We start from the raw sequence: 21478 nt of genomic DNA on the forward strand, positions 1-21478 counted from the left end.
GCTTTAGGTGTTTACCGTCACCAGCGGGCACTGTCAGAAATATGTGGGACAGCCACGGTTTGAAGTCGGCAGGAACAAACAGTGGTCTGGAGTCTTCAGTTCACAGGTACAAAAATCTGATATTAGATCAAACAAGCTGATTTTTTGTGTGCTGCAGCACATGAAGTGGGGCCATCATGAGCCATAGGCTTACTATCCTATCCTCATCCATACAACTGTCAGTGAAGTTGTGGTTGTGGAACTTATGCATAAACATATCCAGCCGTCATCTTGTTTGGACTTTATGCCATAGGTAAGTCACTTGAAAATGACCTTTCTGAACAGGAGATCAGGAGAAGTTTGGAAATGGATTGGATTGGTTGGAATTCAGAACAGGGGACTGATAGTGAAATGGTCAATCTCAGAAATCTATTCCCTTCTACTGATCCAGTCTAACAATCTGTACAGCACATCAATGTAAATTTAACCGAGACGTATGCTTGCACATATGGGTGCCAAGCATTGTCTGTCTGTGCTTGAAGGCTTTAAAGATGGAAACAACTATCACAAATCATGTTGGAAAGTCTGTTATTATCTACAGCTTTAATTAATTCTCAGCAGTGCATTCACAACTCGGCGGCTCAGGTCTGAAGAAGTCAGTTTTGAAGTGGTCAAGCAGTCAAAACAAGTTTCAAGTTGGAATAACCTGAAAACTTTCACTGATTTGACTAAATTTTTGAATTTTTGAATGCATCACCATCTCTTTGTCTTTAGAGTAACTTAAGCCCCATCTTGCCACCTCAGGTTTCCTGCAGCACCAAACTCCAACCGCATTGTGGCCTGTGGTCATTCTACTTCTGTGAAATCATTGACCAACAGTTATGTATTCATTTACAGTTAGATTTATACTGTTTCAAATTATAGCTGTCAAGGTCACAGACTCTGAAGCAGTGTACACCAGTGTTATCCTTTTTTTAAATATATTTTATATATTTTGATGCATCCTACATTTAAAATTAAGTTTAAAACAAGGCATTACAGTAAAATACTCAAACATTTTATTTTATATTAAAGAGAAAATCGTTGTGTGATTACAAACTCGGTGAGCCACATGCCAGTATATTAGATTTTTAGTCACTCACCACTGTTTACTGCCAAGTTACTGTAGATCATTTTTAAATAAATTTAAAGAGAGAGGAATGTTCTGGTGTGTGTGTGTGTGTGTGTGTGTGTGTGTGTGTGTGTGTGTGTGTGTGTGTGTGTGTGTGTGTGTGTGTGTGTGTGTTTCTGCCATAAATAGACATTTTTAAAACCAATGTGATGTTTACTGCTGGCTGTTTTTGTGAATGTGTGTGAGCGAGGTTGCGGCAGATGGACATGGGTTGAGAAATAGGTCATGCAGAATTCCTGTGGGAGGACACACACATACACACTGCATCTATGTTTAGAACTGGAAATGCTTAGACAAAAGCATGTTTTGGCCACAAGATGCACATTAACCACACACACTCAAGCACACACGCTTACAGCAGCTGCTGATGTGTACGGGATCACACACATGTATGTTTGCACAGATATGACTCTGCATTCATGCAGAAAGTTGTTGTCATGGCAACCACGGCTCCTGTCATTCCACTTCCTTCACTTTTTATTTTGTCTTTTCCTCCCACTTTACTATTTCCTGTGTTTCATTCTTGTCTTTCTTTATTTGTTTCTTCGTTTTTTTTCTGTTTTCCCAAGGGACTCCTGAATATATATTTTTTTTAACTTCAAAGTTTTGTTAGGAATCATCATCAGATATTTCAAGAGTCAAGCAAAGGCAGGGGAGGGATTGTCAGCAGCAGTAACTCTATTAGCTTCAGGGTTGCAGATGAAGAATTGCTAAGATTGCTTCCTTAAGGGCCATCAACACAGGAAGAAACTTGCTCTTTGCGTGCGTGTGGCTTTGTCATGGATGGGTGGTTGCTTGTTCACATTCTAGGTTCTGCTTGCTTAGATAACCCTCTGATGTATTTGCTATGTCTCATGTCAATCAGCAGCATTCTGAACTCTCAACTTTGATTCGGTTGCTTTGAAGCTGAAAAAAGGTTAACTTCTCAGTGGCTAGTTTTTGTCGCTAATATGTCAGGGAAGTTGCTGCACTATCTAGTCACTGACTATCTGTGGTCTCTGGTCACCACATTGCTGCTAGCTATAACTTAGTGTTTTCATATCTATAGTTCGTTTACTTTGGTCCAATTCAGTTGATGAATTTGTAAACTTGTAGCCCTGTAAACTTGTAGCTTTTTCCCGTGGTTTGGTTTCTTTTGAGACAGAAAAATCCAAGCGATATCTAAGTGAACCAAAATGCATCACTACAAACCAAGTAAGAATGGTTTTGCAGTCACACATTTCAGTTTAAAGTATCTGGGGTGGAGCAACAAAGGTGCTGTGTTCTGGACCACTGGAGAATATTACGTTCATTTCACAGTGACTTGCTAACTTGTACTGTGCTGTTGCATCCAAGAATGCAAAGGATTCCTGGCTACCAGAAGGAGTTTTGCTTAAACTTGCAATATACACCTGGTAGTTGGGGTCTGATTGTATTCGGATCACCTTCAAACCATAATTGAACCACTCTGGAATTTGTTACGACCTGAACAGACACCACCACAGACACTGCATTAGCCTTATTAGCCTAAATGAACGGAACTGTTGGTATCCACCAGGACACAGGCTGGTTAGAGGTTCACATTTTTAGTCATACTGAATTTATAATTTCCACTTTATTCTAAAAGGTGGCTAAAGCTATAGTTTAGGATGAGCCTCTCTGTGATCGACAAATAACTAAGGCGTGGGAATGTGTTACATCCAGTTTCAACACAACAAGATGGTGACAACTGAAGCGATGTCATAGTTCTTACATCTATACACGGTATATGGATGTAGCAACTTCCAACATTGACCACATATCTAAAATGGTGAAATCTGTTGCTGGTGAAAGAAGACATTTTTCACATGATTTGCTTCCTATAGGGAAGGGCAGTCTTCCTCACGAACTGTCCAATAGTCAGTGGGAACAAAAATCAAAAGGGTGGTTTGTGGTTATCAAATATCAGTGTATTCGTTTCTTGGTGTTTTGGTTGGTGTCTGAGTATCTTTTCAGGGCTGCAGCAGTTGGCAGCAGCAGTTACTATAACAAAGCTGGTTTTCATCATTGTCCTCATCAGCAGTAACTCAGTCTGAGGCAGCAAGTTTTTCGCCCAGTGGCACCTTCAGCATCCTGGAGCTACTCCACCCGTCTGAGAGCCGGCTGTTTCCTTTGTAGGCAGCAAGTGATGAGAAAACCGCCAAGAAAAACCCCTTCCCCTTCCTTCCCTACAAACCAAGTGCTTCCCTTTTTGAGGACCCTCATTCACATCATGCATCAGCTGCGTACTGTACCCTCATCCATCATAGCTACCTTCTTATTAACGTAAAGCTGATTCTAACCTGAACCTTCAAACCCAGTCTTACACATCAGAGTCCTTTCATGGTCTAGTCCACTGGTGTCTGCTCTCTGAAGTTTGTGTACTTTTTTTTTTTTTTTTGCTGTTATGTGTCCGTGGAAAATTCATGGGCCCATTATTACTTTACGATAACAAACACGGCATTATTATTGTTCTAACTGAATGCTTACAGCTGCTGTCCATTCCAGCTGTTACACTTGTGTTAAACATAACTCCACAGAACTTTACAAGCTCTGTTCAGCTCCAGTATACTGCTAATTGACAAAAATAGAAAGTGGGATGGAACTACTGGATAAAATCATCAAGTAAGTTTGGAATAACAACCACTCATTCAGAGTTCAGTGCAAAATATTTTCTACCTCTAGCCACAACAACCCTCCAAGTGCAGCTTTAATTGAACGTTATTTAAACACAACATCAAAATGTGAAATATTGTATTTTGTTATGTATATTCAAATTTAAGAGGTATGTGACAGTAACAAAACACTTGACAACTGAAGTGACCTTATTACTGATAGTTGACTGGGAATTGAAATGTCATTTCTGTCTGAAGATTCAACTTCCTCAAATGTTTCAATCTACATATCACCACAAATTGTTAGAAACTGTGTGAAAATGTCTTGTGTGTGTAAAAGTTTACACGAGTGAACAGTTATAGCAGTAACCACAGAGTTATTTCAGTGTTCACTCTAGCTTTTGCTCAGCTGTATAATCCCTGACTCATCTCCCCTCGTTATTATTCTGTTTTTTCTCATGACATTTTCTGTCCTCTCTCTCGCTCTCTCTCTCTCTCGCTCTCCTTTTCTGTGTTGTTTTCGGCAAATGTGTTGGTTCTAGTTTTGAACTCTACACCTTTTGTTCTAACGCCGCACTATGTATCTGGTTTAAAAGTGTTGCTCTATACTAGTCTGTTGCGTTTGTGTGTGCCTGCCTGCACATTTGTGTGTGTGGTGTAAAGCCTGTCATTACTGTACTACAGGGAGGAGTTCCTGTCCAACCAAAGGATGCAGCTGCATCACATGCTCAGAGAACATTTTTACATTCGAGGTCTTCAGACAGGCGCAGCCTGACTCTGCAGAATTCAGAGTTAAACCGTCAGGAGCCAGCAGTCTTTGGTAATATGAGAAACATATTCATGCACTCTCAGCCAATACAAATGCAGCAAATCTCTGACAAGAATGGTAGCTCACAGGCAAAACATCTTTCTTATCTGCACTGGCCAGAAAAATAGTGACAGTTAAGAAAATTACGATGATGTTCATCACCTTATTTCCTGAAAATTCAGTCTCTTAAGATACAATGCATACTCATGTAAATAGCTATAAGTCTTCAACCAAAATTTTAAAAAACTGGACTCATGCAGGAGGTAGACAACAGCAAACTACGTCCACTACTTTAACACTAGAACTGTGATCTTTTTGTGTTCAAAACCTAATTTTAAAACTATAAAGCAATTGTTTTTAATGATAGCCTTAACTTGCATGCAAGTTAGACATGCAATTCACAAGCAAGAAATAGCTATCCCTCAGTCCTCCTGGATTCAAAAGGATAGTTAAAAATAAAAGAAAAATACAGTATGGCAAATGTAATGCCTTGCAGAATACTGCTTGTAGAGTGATAGTCTTGTGTTTGTGATCTGTCTTGTCGGTTTCGTGCTGCTGAAGTGAATATTTATTTTAGTGTCACTGCAGGAAATTGTTTAGCTAAAGTGGTTAGCCGCGGATAGTCTGTAAACTCCGGTGACCAGTTTGGTTCATGAATGACAGGCAAAACAATAACCAGATACGTGACTATTTACTTTTGGTATATGCATTTTAAAAAGCAGAAGCATTAATCAAGAACAAAGCACAGTGACAGCATAACATTACATGGCGTTATTGAAAGTAGGGGCACAATACTGATTTATACAGAGTATGTATTACGCTACAACAAGTTGGGGTTATGGGGATGTCTACGGAACCGGCGTATAATGATGGCTAAACTGAAACACTTTACAGTGGATAATAACTCCAGAGTAGCTTATGTTGCAACCAGGCAGTAATAATGGTATTATTGTAGCTATGCTTACGGTTGGATGCATGCTTCGGCAGATAACATGCTCTGTTTTTGTTTTTGGATGATTTCAGTCAGATTTTTTGCAAACTTAGTAGTCTGCTTCCTTGAGAATTTAAGTAAATATACTACATGTAATTGCTGAGTAGCACAACTATTTGGTGTCCCTTTGGTCACATTAGTTAATGCTCTGCTCTATGTGGTGGGTAAATAAGCAGGCTAATGAATTTAAAAGTAGCTAAACTTAAACAGATGTGAACATGGTCATTCTTTAGATCTTCTTTTATTTCCTCAGTCTCCCTTCCTTCCTTCCTTCGTCCTTTCTTCCTCACCCCCGCCACTTCTCCCTCCCTCTTTGTTGTCGCACTGTATTATTGTTAGATGACAGAGCTCTGTGTTAATCAGTGGGCAAGAAAACATTCTCGTGTCTCAGCTGCTCAGCCTCCACATTCTTGCAGTGGCTGCAGTGTCTGTATAGTACAAGTCTTTGTATGACAAGCCGGGCTCTCACAGTTCACGTCACTAACACACTTACTGCTCTTTATCTCTAATGTCTTTCAAATAGTTTAGCTAGCTTTATATATTTCTCACAGATTGTGTCAGCCTGTCTTTTTAATAGTTGTTGTTGTTGTTGTTTGTATTTTATGTTGTTTGATTTAGTTTCTCAGACGTAATGGAAGGAAAATCGTGTCTCAGCTTTGTCAAAAAATAGACAAAAAAAGGGTTCAGTTTTCTGTTAGCCTGCAGGCTGCCTCATGACCCTCATATTAACTCAAACAGTTTATGTAATTGGGGAAATTGGATTACTCTGAGCAGAGCACAAAGTATCAGTGCATGCTTGGTAAGAACTAAAAATGCCCTTACACTTGTTCTGTCTTAAAATGCAGTGTGAAGCTGAAACACTACGTGAGTGCACACGTGTTCCTAATGAAGAACAAGGAAAGAGCTTAAAACATATTAAACTGTAGAAGCTGTCATCAAATTTTGGGGTTATACTTGTTGACTTCTGACATTGGTTTGCCAGGTAGAGATGTCTGACAAATTAAGAGCTCTAGCTCGATTTGTATCTCAGCTCATGTGGAGGTTTTGAAGTGGTGTGTTAGACTGTCATCCAAGTTGGTATTGAGAGATCTAGAGAAACAACAGCGAGATGCATTAAAACTGTTCTGATGTTACATATGCCTTACAACAGATACTGTGATATCACAAGTGCTGCAGACTGCCTTATTGTGAAAGACACGATGGCAGAAAGCAAAGTCGAAAATGTTGGATTTAAGCAGCCGAGGAAAGTTACTGAATGTCGTTACCTGCTCCCTGCACATATGCTTCTTTTAGAGAGACACCAGACAGAGTGTAGAGCCATTTCACTACCACCTCAGATTGGTGGTCAAATCGCGCATCTGATCCATGTGCAAGCCTCACTGCCCACTTCACTGACACAGTAAAGCACTGTGCCTTATTCATTCATGTACTTATTGCCTTGGAGCGTAACCAGACCACATTTCTTGAATTTGTACTGAGGATATATGCAGAATGTTTTGTTTTTTATTTCTTTTTATATTTGTAGGATTGTGTCCTCAAAACTTTAGTTTTTGTATTTTGTTACATATATTTATGTTATTTGATTAAAGCACAGCTGTGTAATGGTCTATGGTACATTTATTATGTTCAACTTCAGACAGAACATAAATATTTAAATTACAAATTACCCAGATATCTTAAATGAAGAGTAAAAAGGAACTGTTAAGCCTAACAGATATAGTGATTTATATGGTCATACATATTGATATTACTGATACAAAACAAGTTATCATGGTAAGGTGGGTGTTTTTTTTCCATATTGCCCAGGCATAGTCACATGGTGTCCTAAACATCTTATTAGAACCCTTTTTTTTTTCATGTTTTCATTTAATTTTTCACGTCTTTTATGCCAAAATCAAAATCCCCAGCAAGCATATGTAATGTCTTCACAGTATTGTGTTGACCGTACTAAATCACTGTCACTGCTCTGATGTGTCTTGACTCAGTAAAACTGAATTACATGAAATTGTATCCTCAAAGACTGCACATTAATGTAACACTCACAACGCTGCTGCAGTTATGTCCAGTCTACTGTGCTGACGCAAGTCAATAAAACTTCCTTCAGATGGATTAAAAGGCTTTTAATAGGAAACATCTGCACAGGAAACATTTTGTTTAAAAAAAAAATACGAAACCCGCCTTCTTTATTATCTCTGTGCTGTCTTTATCCCACAGTTGTTGTTGGATTATTTTTTTATTGTGAAGGATCAGTTTTGTATTTCAAAGTTTTTTTTTCTTTTTAAGGGAAAAAAAGGTGTAACTGTTACGTTAACTTTAGTGGACTAGAGTTCATTAGGTACACCTGGTTTACTGTTCGTTAACGCAGATGCCAAATCAGCCAATCACCAATTTCAGTCAATGGCAGCAACTCAATGTATTTAGGCTTGTAGACTCGAGCAAAGACAAGACGACTTGCTGAATGTCAAACTAAGTGGAGAAGACGGGCTAAGTGACTTTTAATCTGGCATCTTTGCTGGTGTCAGAGTATTTCAGAAACTAACTGTGATTTTCCTGCACAGCCATCTCTAGGGTTTACAGAGACTCCAGCGGGGATAACACAGCATGCCACAAGGCTCAAATCACCTCAAACTGGTTTCTTGAACCTGACAATAAGTTCACTGTGTGTAAATCGCCTCCACAGTCACCAGATCTCAGTCCAGTAGAGCATGGTGCATTGTGGATGTGCAGCCAACGGGATCTACAGTAACTATGTGAAATCTCTGAAGATTTTTCCAGCACCTTGTTGAACCTGATCTTGAATCTGTTGCAAACAGTTGCCCAGTAAATGATTAGTCTCCTGGTATCGCTGACTGGTTTATACACATTCATTCATTAATCAGTGGTTTCCCTCCTCACACCAGCAGCAGTGTAGGTGAAGTCTGGCTCTAACAAATTGTGGGGTATAAACAAGGAAGCTCAAGAGATAAAGTATCAGTTTTCACAGTTGAATTTCATCTAATTGCAATGTTCATAATCCCGCACGTTGTCCTAGATGTCTGAGTTGGATTGACAGTGAATGGGAGAAAAATACACATGTGTTGTTTCACATCTTAAAAAGATGCTGAATCAGGTTTAGGCGAAGTAAAGTCATTGTGTTCCTGCAGCAGGCTTCTTCTCTTTCTTCTTCTTAAGTCAGAGGTCACACAGTGGCAGCAATAGGTCATTTCCTTTTTCATATGAGAGGGAGAGTGTTGTTATTAACACAGGAAGCCCCACGCCTGCTTTTCAGGGTGTGGCGTGTGTGCGTGTGTGTGTGCGTTTTGTATTTACAGCATGAAGACTTGTAGCTTTTAGGAATACCCCCATAAACAGGATTAACTATCTAATGGCTCTGTAATGGGTTCTTGTGAAACTAATCCAGAGCTTAAATTTGCAGTTGACTGGGAGTACCTTGTTATTGTTTAGCAGCATCAGGGCCTCGGGATGGAGATTGTTTAAAATGGTTCATTAGGCATTAAACCTTGAATAAAATGCAACATACAAAAGTGTGGGAAAATTGATGTCAGAGGGCTTAAAAAAAGATGTATGGCTGAAAAGGACTACATTTAAACAGCAGGTTTCGCCTTTACGCCCTTACTGGTTTAGTTGTAGCCTCAAGCTACGTTCACATCATACCTGAGTTACCATGTTTAACATTTTCTTTCTTCTTACATCAAAACGCAAGTAATAACTGCAGCTGAAGTTTGAAACTTATTTGCTTTCTTTTCTTTTCTTAAAAAGGGTATCTACAGTAGAAAAACTCTCATCACACTCAGTCACACAGTGGCTCCTTAAATATCAGTCATGAACTTTGTAAAGTCAATTGAATGAACTGGATGGATCATCCCCAGAAATAAGCCCATTGTCAGTGATACTGGATCCTGCCTTTTCACTCAATATTGCACAGATGTCCAATCCAAACAACAATTCGCTGCATCCCTAAAATATGTTGTTGCCATAGTGCCACGTCCATCCATCCAAGTGTAGGATTTCAGAAACGGTCACAGGTGCGTCTGTGTAAACACTCAGTCAGGCCTGAGCGCTGGTATTGCTGATATGAGTGAAAAGAAGATCTATGTATGTCATGGACTAAATGTCCTGAGGCCTGCATCATCACTTGTGTCACCTTACATGGCCTCACATATAGATACAGGCCAATGTATCTTGACAGATGTGTGTCTGTAGGATCGACATGTCCTTAATCTGTCCCTGTGTGTCTCGTGGTTTATAGTAGGTCACTGCTGCTTTGAACGCATTACAGTTTCCACAGTGTTGTTTTGGAGATTAATAAGAGCATTAACGGTGTTGAACGCACCTTACGCTCACACTCACACATACGCCCTGCCAGTAATAGCTTTGTGTTGTTGTGAGTTGAGTCAGCTTGCTGCCGTTTGCTCGCCGGATGAAAGCAGGACCGGCGGGCTCTTTGTTTCTCGTTCAGTGTTTTAAATAGCACTTCCTGTTAATGTGTGATCCATGATGCAATGCGTTCTACGTGTGGCTGATGCCCAGATGCAGATGTGATTTTCTTTTTTTCTCTTTGTTTTTTAAATTGATGAAAGCCTGCTACACTTGTGCCTCAGAGGAGCTGTTTGTACAGTTTGGTGTTTGTACTATTCACCAGCTTACAAAGCACATTCAGTAAAAGTGCCCTATTTTCATTGTCATTTATTTTTGTAGACATTTTTATGATGGAAAAATATATATATCTTTTCCTGTGTGTCATCATAGTTAAGTCAAGGGACAGAATTTGTGTGAAGGTCATGGTTTTGTTACTGCATTTTTCTGCATATTTCTTACCTGGTCTTCCAGCTTAGGCTTGGAGGAGGTGGAGCCTATCCCAGCTGTCACTGGTTGAAAAATGGCCCACACCATCTTAGCAACATTAGCATGGCATTGGCAGAAGCTAATTGCTATATTAGCTATATTATATGTAATGTGACACTTTCTGCAACCAGTTCAGCTCCCTCTACAAATAAAAAACACAACTGCTGTGAGATGATTTGTTGCTTTGGCCTGTTTAATATCAAATAAAAGAATTCCGGATTACTCCTGGTTGTTAGGCAGTACCTCTCTTGTTCCATAACTCTGGAACATTAGTATAACAAAAAAAATAGCAACGAGGTCTCTGCTCATAGTCTTGCTGGATATTAATTGAAAACCGTGACTATAAATACTGAATACAAAAGTACAACATGACTTTTCCCCGATTGTTTCCACCAGAGGAAATGAACTCTTGTGCTGTTCTTGCACCATTAACAAAACAAAATGTGTTTTTCAAGAGGCTCAGAGTTCAGCCTTGGCAGAACAATGTGGAATAATTGCACTGACATTTCTTGGCCTTACTGGGTTGCTGATAACTGAAGTTGATATTATTGTTGCTGAGTTACGGCAGGAAGTGATGTCAACAGTCCTGGCTTGAGCAGCTGACCTGAGTCCTCATGTCAAATGCTGAGTTCCTTGAGTCTGACGTCAGTCGTACCTCAGATTCACGGTCCTCTGCTGGCGTGTCTGTGGTGCTCCATGTTACAAGGAAAGAGAGAATTTAGTCCAAAATCTGCATGTTGTACAATAAACGGAGCGAGAAATCTTAATGCATGTGTTATTGTTGGGTGTGCAAATAGGTGTATAGTGCATTACAGCAAATTGTTGTAGGTCCAGCTCCGACGAGAGTGATTACAAAGTTTTATATCGTACTGAAATATATTTAATTACCTTATGAGCAATGTTTTACCTAGACTTTAACACCAACAGAAAATAAAACACAGCCCGGGTTATCCTTCTGTCATCAAATAAGTCACTGTATTTAATCAAAATTGAGGACTGTATGAGTTATGTATATGTTGAATCAGGTTACCATATTTTTAATGAAAACTACAGTGTATAAAAAAAATTGATGGAGGCATTATGAGGTCACCCATTGATTTGTGGACTGTTTGGGCTGTCGCAGTCTTGGCCCTTTGAAACTACACAACAAATTTAGGGAGGAACTGACTAAGAACCTCAAGTCACTACAGTGGGGCAAAAAAGTATTTAGTCAGCCACCGATTGTGCAAGTTCCCCCACTTAAAATGATGACAGAGGTCAGTAATTTGCACCAGAGGTACACTTCAACTGTGAGAGACAGAATGTGAAAAAAAAATCCATGAATTCACATGGTAGGATTTGTAAAGAATTTATTCGTAAATTAGGGTGGAAAATAAGTATTTGGTCACCTCAAACAAGGAAAATCTCTGGCTCTCACAGACCTGTAACGTCTTCTGTAAGAAGCTTTTCTGTCCCCCACTCGTTACCTGTATGAATGGCACCTGTTTGAACTCATCATCTGTATAAAAGACACCTGTCCACAGCCTCAAACAGTCAGACTCCAAACTCCACCATGGCCAAGACCACAGAGCTTTCAAAGGACACCAGGAAAAGTATTGTAGACCTGCACCAGACTGGGAAGAGTGAATCTACAATAGGCAAGCAGCTTGGTGTGAAAAAAATCAACTGTGGGAGTAGAGCTGGGCGATATATCGAGTTTTTAAAACATATCGATATATTTTTATACGAGATATAAGATGTGACAATATCCTTTATATCGATATAGTCTATGTTACGTTATAATTATAGTTGTGGAGCCGCAAGTTTGCCTCTCTTTCGTCCACTTTTGTCTCTACGCAACGTTACTCCGCCTCGCCTTCACTGAAGACAACTCCCCCTCCTACCCCATCGCTTCACGTGCAGGCAGCGACAAGACGGACACGGCAAATCTCCGTTAACGAGTTACTGCGCATCGCCCCATGCGTGGGGCTGGACGGCGTCAACGTGCTAACGAGCTAAACATGCTAACGAGCTAACCGCGCTAACGAGCTAACCGCGCTAACCCCAAAAATCCTTTCATTCTCTCAAAAGTTGATAGCGCGCCTTATGTATGAATTCTGGTTGTGCTTGGTGGCCGCGAACCGATTTTATGTGGTACACGGCGTTCAGCAATCTGTCAAAAATGTTTGAGTACGACTTTGGTAAGCTACGGAGCTGCACCGCTTGATAGATTGTCGGCGCATTACGGCTACCGAGGAGCTTCGCGGAGTGATACGTACTGTGCATCAACGTAATATTACCGTATTGTGTGTGTATAAGGACCATAAATGGCACCTGTAAGAGACGTGGTTATGAAGCGGATTTCAAACTCCAGGCTATCAGTCACACAGTAAAACTTGGGAACAGAGCAGCTGTGAAATCTGTCTGTCTTTGTTATTACGCTCAGCGTCTTTTAGTTTACATTTTGACTGCACAATTGTGAGCTCTTTGTTTAGCACAAAAACAACCTTGTTTTCTTTTATTTATGGAGCATTATTATTTAATGAATGCTCATAATTTAATTTTGAGTAATTTTTCATGTACATCTGTGCTGTATGTTAATAAAAGTGCCTGTGTGACATCTGGGACACAGCTTTGACTAAGAACTCTTTTTGTTCTTACTTTATGGCTTAAAAAAAATATAGAGATATATATCTTATATCGCCATCCAGCTAAAAAATATCGAGATATGAATTTTGGGTCATATCGCCCAGCCCTATGTGGGAGCAATCATCAGAAAATGGAAGACATACAAGACCACTGATAATCTCCCTCGATCTGGGGCTCCACACAAGATCTCATCCCGTGGGGTCAAAATGATCATGAGAACGGTGAGCAAAGATCCCAGAACCACACGGGGGGACCTGGTGAATGACCTGCAGAGAGCTGGGACCAAAGTAACAAAGGTCACCATCAGTAACACACTACAACGGCAGGGAATCCAATCCCGCAGTGCCAGACGTGTTCCGCTGCTGAAGCCAGTGCATGTCCAGGCCCGTCTGAAGTTTGCCAGAGAGCACATGGATGATACAGCAGAGGATTGGGAGAATGTCATGTGGTCAGATGAAACCAAAGTAGAACTTTTTGGTATAAACTCAACTCGTCGTGTTTGGAGGAAGAAGAATACTGAGTTGCATCCCAAGAACACCATACCTACTGTGAAGCATGGGGGTGGAAACATCATGCTATGGGGCTGTTTTTCTGCCAAGGGGACAGGACGACTGATCCGTGTTAAGGACAGAATGAATGGGGCCATGTATCGTGAGATTTTGAGCCAAAACCTCCTTCCATCAGTGAGAACTTTGAAGATGAAACGAGGCTGGGTCTTCCAACATGACAATGATCCAAAACACACCGCCCGGGCAACAAAGGAGTGGCTCCGTAAGAAGCATTTGAAAGTCCTGGAGTGGCCTAGCCAGTCTCCAGACCTCAACCCCATAGAAAATCTGTGGCGGGAGTTGAAAGTCCGTGTTGCTCGGCGACAGCCCCAAAACATAACTGCTCTCGAGAAGATCTGCATGGAGGAATGGGCCAAAGTACCAGCTACTGTGTGTGCAAACCTGGTAAAGACCTATAGTAAACGTTTGACCTCTGTTATTGCCAACAAAGGTTATGTTACAAAGTATATAGTTGTATTTTTGTTATTGACCAAATACTTATTTTCCACCCTGATTTACGAATAAATTCTTTACAAATCCTACCATGTGGATTCATGGATTTTTTTTTTTCACATTCTGTCTCTCACAGTTGAAGTGTACCTCTGGTGCAAATTACTGACCTCTGTCATCATTTTAGGTGGGGGAACTTGCACAATCGGTGGCTGACTAAATACTTTTTTGCCCCACTGTATGCATGCCATGTCTTAAAACATGGCATCACCATCTATTGTACTCAGGGCCGAACTGAAAACCAATTCAAACTAGCAACTTGGGCTATGCCTACTAAGTTTATGGAGGAGGTAAACTGTTTTCTCAGACTTCCATCCAGTCAGACCGTTTAAAGAGCCACTCCTCTGATTTTTACATAAGAAAAAGGACACATTGGATTCATTTTCAGACCTTTATATGAGTCTGTGGTGCTACCTGTCTTTCAACTTATTTTTGATTTTTATTACAATTAACACACCAGATGTCAAAGTTTGTTTTTGTTTTTTAAAATGTTTAATATTTCATTCAACTACTACTCAAATTGCTACCTTTGCATCTTTTATTATTACAATGTGCCCTTTAATTGTTCTAAACGTTGTTTTTCTTGGTTTCCATTGCAGACCTGTCAAAAAACCGACTAACCGACGTCCCCTCAGAGGTATGCCATCTGGTTGCCTTGGAAACACTAAACTTGTACCACAACTGCATCAGGTCCATCCCAGACAGCATCATCAGCCTGCAGTCGCTCACCTCCTTAAACCTCAGGTACACACATCGACACACTTGGTGTCACTGCTGTTTTACGATATGGGAACATTTTCTGCAGCAGGGACTGAGGGAGTGAAACCTCTGTTTTATGAACATCAAACCCATTAACTAGGTATTAAACAACACTCTGTGTTTTTGCATAAATGCAGTAGAATAATGTGATGCTGCATAATTTTAGCATATTTTAAATACTTTCTTCAGACAGATGGAGTTTTACACTCACTGATGCTGCATCACAACTGTTGAGCTGCATGCTTTGATTTCTAAAAGGTTCCTGATACAGTGGTTCCTTTTCTCTCATATGCTAAAATACAATAAATATACAGTGTATAGTGTTTTAAGTTATGTAAAAATTACATCCAGAATTCTTTATATTGGCAAAGAGGGCGCCACAGCAGGAGCGTGCTGTTTATACTCAGTAGTGCCTCTGCTGGTCAGAGCAACATCGTTATATGATATTCAGATGCACTTAATGCTGTGGGAAGGTAAGGAGTAAGACATTGTGCATTTCTTTCTTACTGTTTGTCATTGTGGGTGAAGCCATTTGACAGATGTACATGGTTTGAGATCAGTTTGATTTTGTCTTTTTATTCTGCTTCTTCTACCCTCATGAGAATTTGACAAAAAAAGAGAAAAAACGAATGCACAGTTGTACAGTTCTGTGCGTCTTGTACAATACGTGGGAAAACTAGTTCTGAGAGACCATAACCTTGTCCTTATGGGTTAGGGTGTTGTAATTAGTTGTGACAACTAAAGAGAAGCCGTAGGTAACGCATTATATCAGTGTCCTCACAAAGACAGAAGGACCTGTGAGTGCGTGTGGCTCCTGTCAGATTTGAGGCTCCGCACTCTGAACACAGCATCAGACTGAATGAGAGTGACAGAGCATAAATAAAGCAGTGTTATTGTCCTTTAATGTGGGCAGACTCTGCTATTGTGTGTCAGCTTTGGGTGGTAGCGCTTTCAGTGTTCGGCCCATCTGAGCTGTTGTACTGCTGCCTGGGGTCAATGCAGGTGTGTGTCCGTGTTTGTGTGATGTGCCAACAATGCTGCAGGGTGATCATTTTGCCAAGTGTCTCACACAGCTGATGTTCAGTGAACTGTTAGTTAACTGTAAACCTTTGATACACTCGGCTTATGTTGATCTTCACAAACTGTGCTGTTCTCTGCCTTTAAAGGTCAAGGTTTCGCCACTCTCTTCATTGTATCATATCTGTCACACTCTGCAAGTGAAGGCGGCCTGAAATGTTTTGTGACTCTACATCTCAAAGGTTAAGTGTTTGTTGTATTTTTTTGAAGACACTCTAGTTCCCACCTCTCTCCCCTGGTTTGGTTTGTGCAGGGTAGGAGAAGAGGTGTCAGTCAAATAAACTAGCAGGTTCTCAGTCTTCTAGGTCATAGTAGCCTTGAAAGCTTGAACACAAGGAGGTGACTGGACATCTTTAGGTTTGTAAAGAAGTTTCCCCTGTCATCCAAGAGGCTTCTTCAGCTACAAAAACAAATTGGTGTCCCAGGTATTTCAATACTAATGGTTGATTGTCCCCTTTGGATATGTTCCTGCGGGCCATTGACTCATATGACCGCTGTTAGGGCGGTTTGATATGACGATATATATTGGATGACGATATAAAAACGTCTATCATTTCCTGTTACGCTATCGTTTGTTTTGTGGTGTCGTAAAATAAACTGTTTACAGCAATATTTTTTCATCGTTTTGATGGTCACTGTAGTGGCTATATTAATCTCTTAAACTTCTCTCTTTCTCTTATATTTAATATAACCACACTACGGACGGACAAGCGACTGTTTTTACGTCCGCTTGTTTGTTTAAGCTTAAGATCCTGTTGAGACTTTTCAAAAAAAACTGAATCACGTTAAAGAGTATGCAAGAGTTTACAAATGAGAAGGAAAAAAAGAGCCGTCAGGTGCTAAAAAATAAACCTTAGACTCAAATGGTGGCCGTTACAACGTATGTCTAAAAACTAGGGGTGCAACGATACTCGTATCGATATTGAACCGTTTGATACAGTGCTTTCGGTTCGGTACGCATATGTATCGAACAATACAAAATTTTTAATTTATTTTATCAACTTTTCTTCTGACGATGCTGTCTGTGTTGAGCGCTCAGTGGATCTGCGTTCGACTACTCCGCCTAGGCTGCACTGTCGAGCGCAGATCCACTGAGCGCAGCGCAAGCTAGCAAGACAGAAGCTAAGCTCGTTGCAACATGGCAACTGCCTCAACGCTACCTGAAATTGAACCTCCCCCACCCTCATTCAGATCTGGCGTTTGGAACTATTTTGGTTTTCATGTGAAGTATGACCCTGATGGACAAAAGTAAACCAGTATGTCGGATGTGCCACGCAATGCTCAATTACATTGGTGGGAACTAGTGCGTTAGCCCAGTTAGCTCGTTAACGTGTTGGCACAACCCTACCCTCTGTCATATGAGTCGTCACATGGACGAAGGTGCTGTCAGTCGTTGTTTTTCTTTTGTTTGTTTTTTTAAAATGAGCTCTAACAAGAAAGCCTCATTTCTGCTGTTCAATACCGAAGAAATATAAACTTTTTAAAATTATTCAAAACACTTAGCTGTGTCTCTAATTAAACCTCTGTAACTTTGCTCTGCTTCACGTCAGCAGCATCAGGTAATGTTCATATGTTGAGTCATGGTTTTCTTCAGTTTTTGATCTACTGCAAAATATTTTCAGGTTATCTGCTATAAAAAGCCAGGGAAGAAAAATTTCCTTCATGTTTTTCTGTGTTTTATCCTCAGTTATTTTAACACAAAGGCATCTGCTGTGATGCTTGCACCTCTGATGAAGTCTCACAAGTGTCATCTTTGTTGTTATACACAGATATAAAAATATGGATATGTACTCATAAATGATCAGAATTATAATATTTCTGACTGTCTGAGTCAAAATCGAATAAAACCTTGTGGATCGGAATCGAATCGAGTATAGAAATCGAAATCGATACCCAGCCTTAATGACACTCCCAAGTTCCGAGGTATCTGGAGCATGGCATGAGGTTGAAACGGCTGTGAGACCTTTTTTTTCTCCTTTCTTTTTTTTTTTTTAATGCCTTTTATTGACAAAATACATGGGAGTTTACATCAAAACACATACAAAACATCCCTCAAAGTTCATTCACAATCATATACAGGGCCCGCAAAATTTCAAAATTCCTGGTAGCCCTTTGGGCAGGCATTCTTCAGATTTTGGTAGCCCAAAATAAATTTTAGTAGCCCAAATAAAAAATAAGATAATTTTTAAATAAATGAAACAAAACATCAATCAAAAAAAAATTTGTTAATACACAAATTACAACAACTGTATAAAAATTAGAATCATCAACTCCAATATTTGGTTCTAATTGAACAGAAGTTTCTGTGAACGTGTAAGAACTTTGTAGAACATGAATCAGTCTGTGTCAGATCCTCAATCTGAAATTTCCACTGAAGTCACAGATGAGAAAATGACACTCGACGTTGAGGGCATAGCATCTCCTTCATCAGCTTTCTCTTCCTGTGCATTGCTCTCCATTTCACCTCCATTAATCGTCACTCACCAATCAGTACTGCCGCTCTTTATACACAGTTTGTGCTATTGGAAAATGAAAGTGAAAGCAAAAAACAAGCACAAATTCAAACGCGATTTCAATACGTGACATATTGAAAGAGGCTCATCGATGCCAATGCCATAATTGCCCAGCTACGTTTGCGAAAGAATGCAAAAGCACTGACATATTTTTCCTTCCTATGATAGCCCGACCGGCAGGGCTGAGATGGATTTTAGTAGCCTGACTGGAAAAATCGCTAGCGATTTTGACATTTTACCTTTCCCCAGCCTATCATGTGACCTACTGAGGTCACCCGAGGCAAGAAGTGAGTTCATCATGGAACAGAGGTGGTGGCTTACAACACCAGCTCTCTGCCTCCTGCAATGCAGTCTTAACATTTCAACCACTTCAACCCCGACTCACACCTTACCTCAGGTGCAGAAAACAAGCTGTTTGCAGGTGTGGTGTGTAACTTTGAAAGCTTTGTGCTTTGTTTTGAAGTTCCTGCAACTTGACATCATCCTGAAAGAATTGGAAGAAAGCAGTTTTCTTAAACCACACTTTTCCCATGCTGTCACACTCCCCCACCCTCTCCCATCATCATCTTGTTATTTTTTGGGGTGTATGTCTCCCAGTACAATGCACAACATTACAAAGAGACTGTGAATACAGTTAGATTTTTTAAAAGTAACTTTTATTCTTACTTTCTTTTCTTTCTTTTCTTTCTTTTTTTTTTTTGCCGTTGCTCCAGTGCAGCCTTTGTAAAGCTACGACTTTAAAGTAAAAATTCTTGGAAAAGCCCATTAGTAGCAGTGTGGAACATTGTGCTGCTTTGCCAGTCATTGTGCTGTCACTGACTACATTAGTAACTTAAGTTAAGTTAACTTAACGTAATAAAAAATGAACTGATGATATGATTTGAATGTTGATCTGCTCAGTAAACAACCAGACTGCATGAGCCCATGCTTGCAAAGACTGAAGTACCAGAAGTATGTCTGTGTTGAATATTTTTAAACACTGCAGCAAGTCTTGGTTGCAGAAAGGAAGTGTAATATCACATTTAGGCTTTAATACACACACAGACGAATAGGATGGACACTCTGCTTCCTCTCCAGGATATTTTTAGTCTTTAAAGTCCAGCAGCTCGCTGGCACATCTGAAACGCAGACCTCTGTGAGTGTTAACTTTTGTTTACTCATAAGTGCTTTTATTTTTTACAACACAAGGAGATTGTTAGTATATTTCAAAAAGTAAGACTTGTTGTGATTATGTATTTTTTCCTCCCTAAAATTTGAAAATGTCAGTTTTTGTAAAACATAACATTAAACTACATTGTGATTATTTTGAGTGCCGTTAGTCCAGACCACAAATATGCATTCAAAAAGATTGACTTTGCTAGGGTGTTGAAAACAAATCCCAAATATGGACCACACAGCTGCAAATATTTTGTGTGCCCTCTTTCCTCACAGTGTTTACAACATGTAAAAGGAGAACAGTCCTGCTAGTGGTGCTTTTCTTCTGTTGTCCTAGTTACGGGTAAAAATATCTGGTTTTATCCGGTCCTGAGTTTATATGAAATTAAAGGGAAAATATAGCTGATGATGTGTATCTGCCACATTGCATGTAATTCGTCGTTTAATTAATTTAAATACTCTAAACAATATAATATAGCTTTGTTCATTGTGTTACACATTTACATGTGAAACACAAATTTCACTAGATATTTTACAATCCTATAAAAAGCTAGGTACACCATATTATTCAGGACCCATAGAAGCTCCATTAGAAGGAGGAACTGAAGAAGCTTCTTGGATGAAAGGTGAAACGTTGTCAAGAAACTTCAAGAAGTTAAGTCTCTTTTCTTTCCAAGCTCCTTAGATAACTTAAAGTAATCATTTTTTGTCTCTCACATAGTTGCCCACTATTACTTTACATTTAGGTTGCAAACAGCTCCTTTAAGATTCTGCCAAACTTTTTTCCTTTGAAGGCCATGGCAACAGTTCTTTCCTTTTTCAAACATTCCTTTGTAGGTTTGATGATTTGGTGTTTTGAGATCATTATCCTTTTGCACAACCCATTTTTGCTGTCAGACAGATAGCCTCACATTTGACTGCATAATAATTTAGTATAAAGATGAGTTTATGATCAGTGCAATAACTGTGAGGTGTCCAGATCCTGTGGATGCAAAACAAGCCCAAATCATCATGCCACCACCACCGTGCTAGACAGCTGGCATAAGGTATTTATGCCACTATGCTGTGTTTCATTTTCAGCAAAAGTGACACTGTGCATTCTGGCCAAACATCTCATTTCACTTTTGTCCTGTCTGTCCAAAGGACATTGTTACAGAGGTTTTGTGGTTTGTTCTAATGCAACTTTGTGAAGCTAGCTGTGCTGCCATGTTTTTCTTTTTGTTTGTTTGTTTTATTTAGAGGGAGAGGGGAGGGGCTTTGTCTAAGTATGCTGTCTTGAACTTTAACATTTAACATGCTAACTGAGGCCAGTAAAGTCTTAGATGTAGCTTTTAGGGTTTTGTTTCTCTGAAAATTGCATTGTCTGACCTTGGGGTGAATTTGCTGGGACATCCACTCATGGGACGATTGGGACATGTTGTTAATGCACACATGAAGGCTCCAGACCAGCAAACTGCTAGCATTTCTGCTTTTATAGAGGTCCTGAAAGGTGCTGATGAGTCAAGTCTATTTGATCATCAGCACCTGGCTGCTGCTTAACCTCTTATTCCCTATAGAAGTAGTAAGGGTGGACCTAGGGGTGGACAGTAAGGGTAGCTCAGAGCACTACTGTGCCAACATGTAGCTACACAGAGCGACTCTAGATATTTAAGAGTATCTTCAAAGGGTGTGGATCTTATTTCTGGGTGGGTTGAATTAGTGTGTTTGGATTATTATTTGGAATCTGTTTCATTACTGAGATGTGCTCTGTTATACTATTATATACGATGCATATTTGAATTAATAGTTATTTGTGTAATTAACCTGTTCCATTAAAATATACTGTAGCTACTTGTACCACACCCAGTCTGCAGAGAGGATGTCAGGCTGTTCCACCTCTGGA

At 39.9% G+C, this 21478-nt stretch overlaps 1 protein-coding gene across 6 annotated transcripts in view; it reads left to right on the top strand.

The window, feature by feature from the left end:
* The window catches only part of lrch1 (leucine-rich repeats and calponin homology (CH) domain containing 1), a 96872-nt gene that overhangs the window by 23460 nt on the left and 51934 nt on the right, over window positions 1-21478 (top strand). For all 6 annotated transcript variants that reach the window (XM_026145606.1, XM_026145605.1, XM_026145608.1 and 3 more), the window contains exon 2: window positions 14692-14836. In XM_026145606.1, the coding sequence (XP_026001391.1) occupies window positions 14692-14836 (145 nt within the window). The remainder of the gene's footprint in view (window positions 1-14691; window positions 14837-21478) is intronic.

This window comes from Astatotilapia calliptera, chromosome 16 (assembly GCF_900246225.1).
Source record: "Astatotilapia calliptera chromosome 16, fAstCal1.2, whole genome shotgun sequence".
Classification (NCBI taxonomy): Eukaryota; Metazoa; Chordata; class Actinopteri; order Cichliformes; family Cichlidae; genus Astatotilapia; species Astatotilapia calliptera.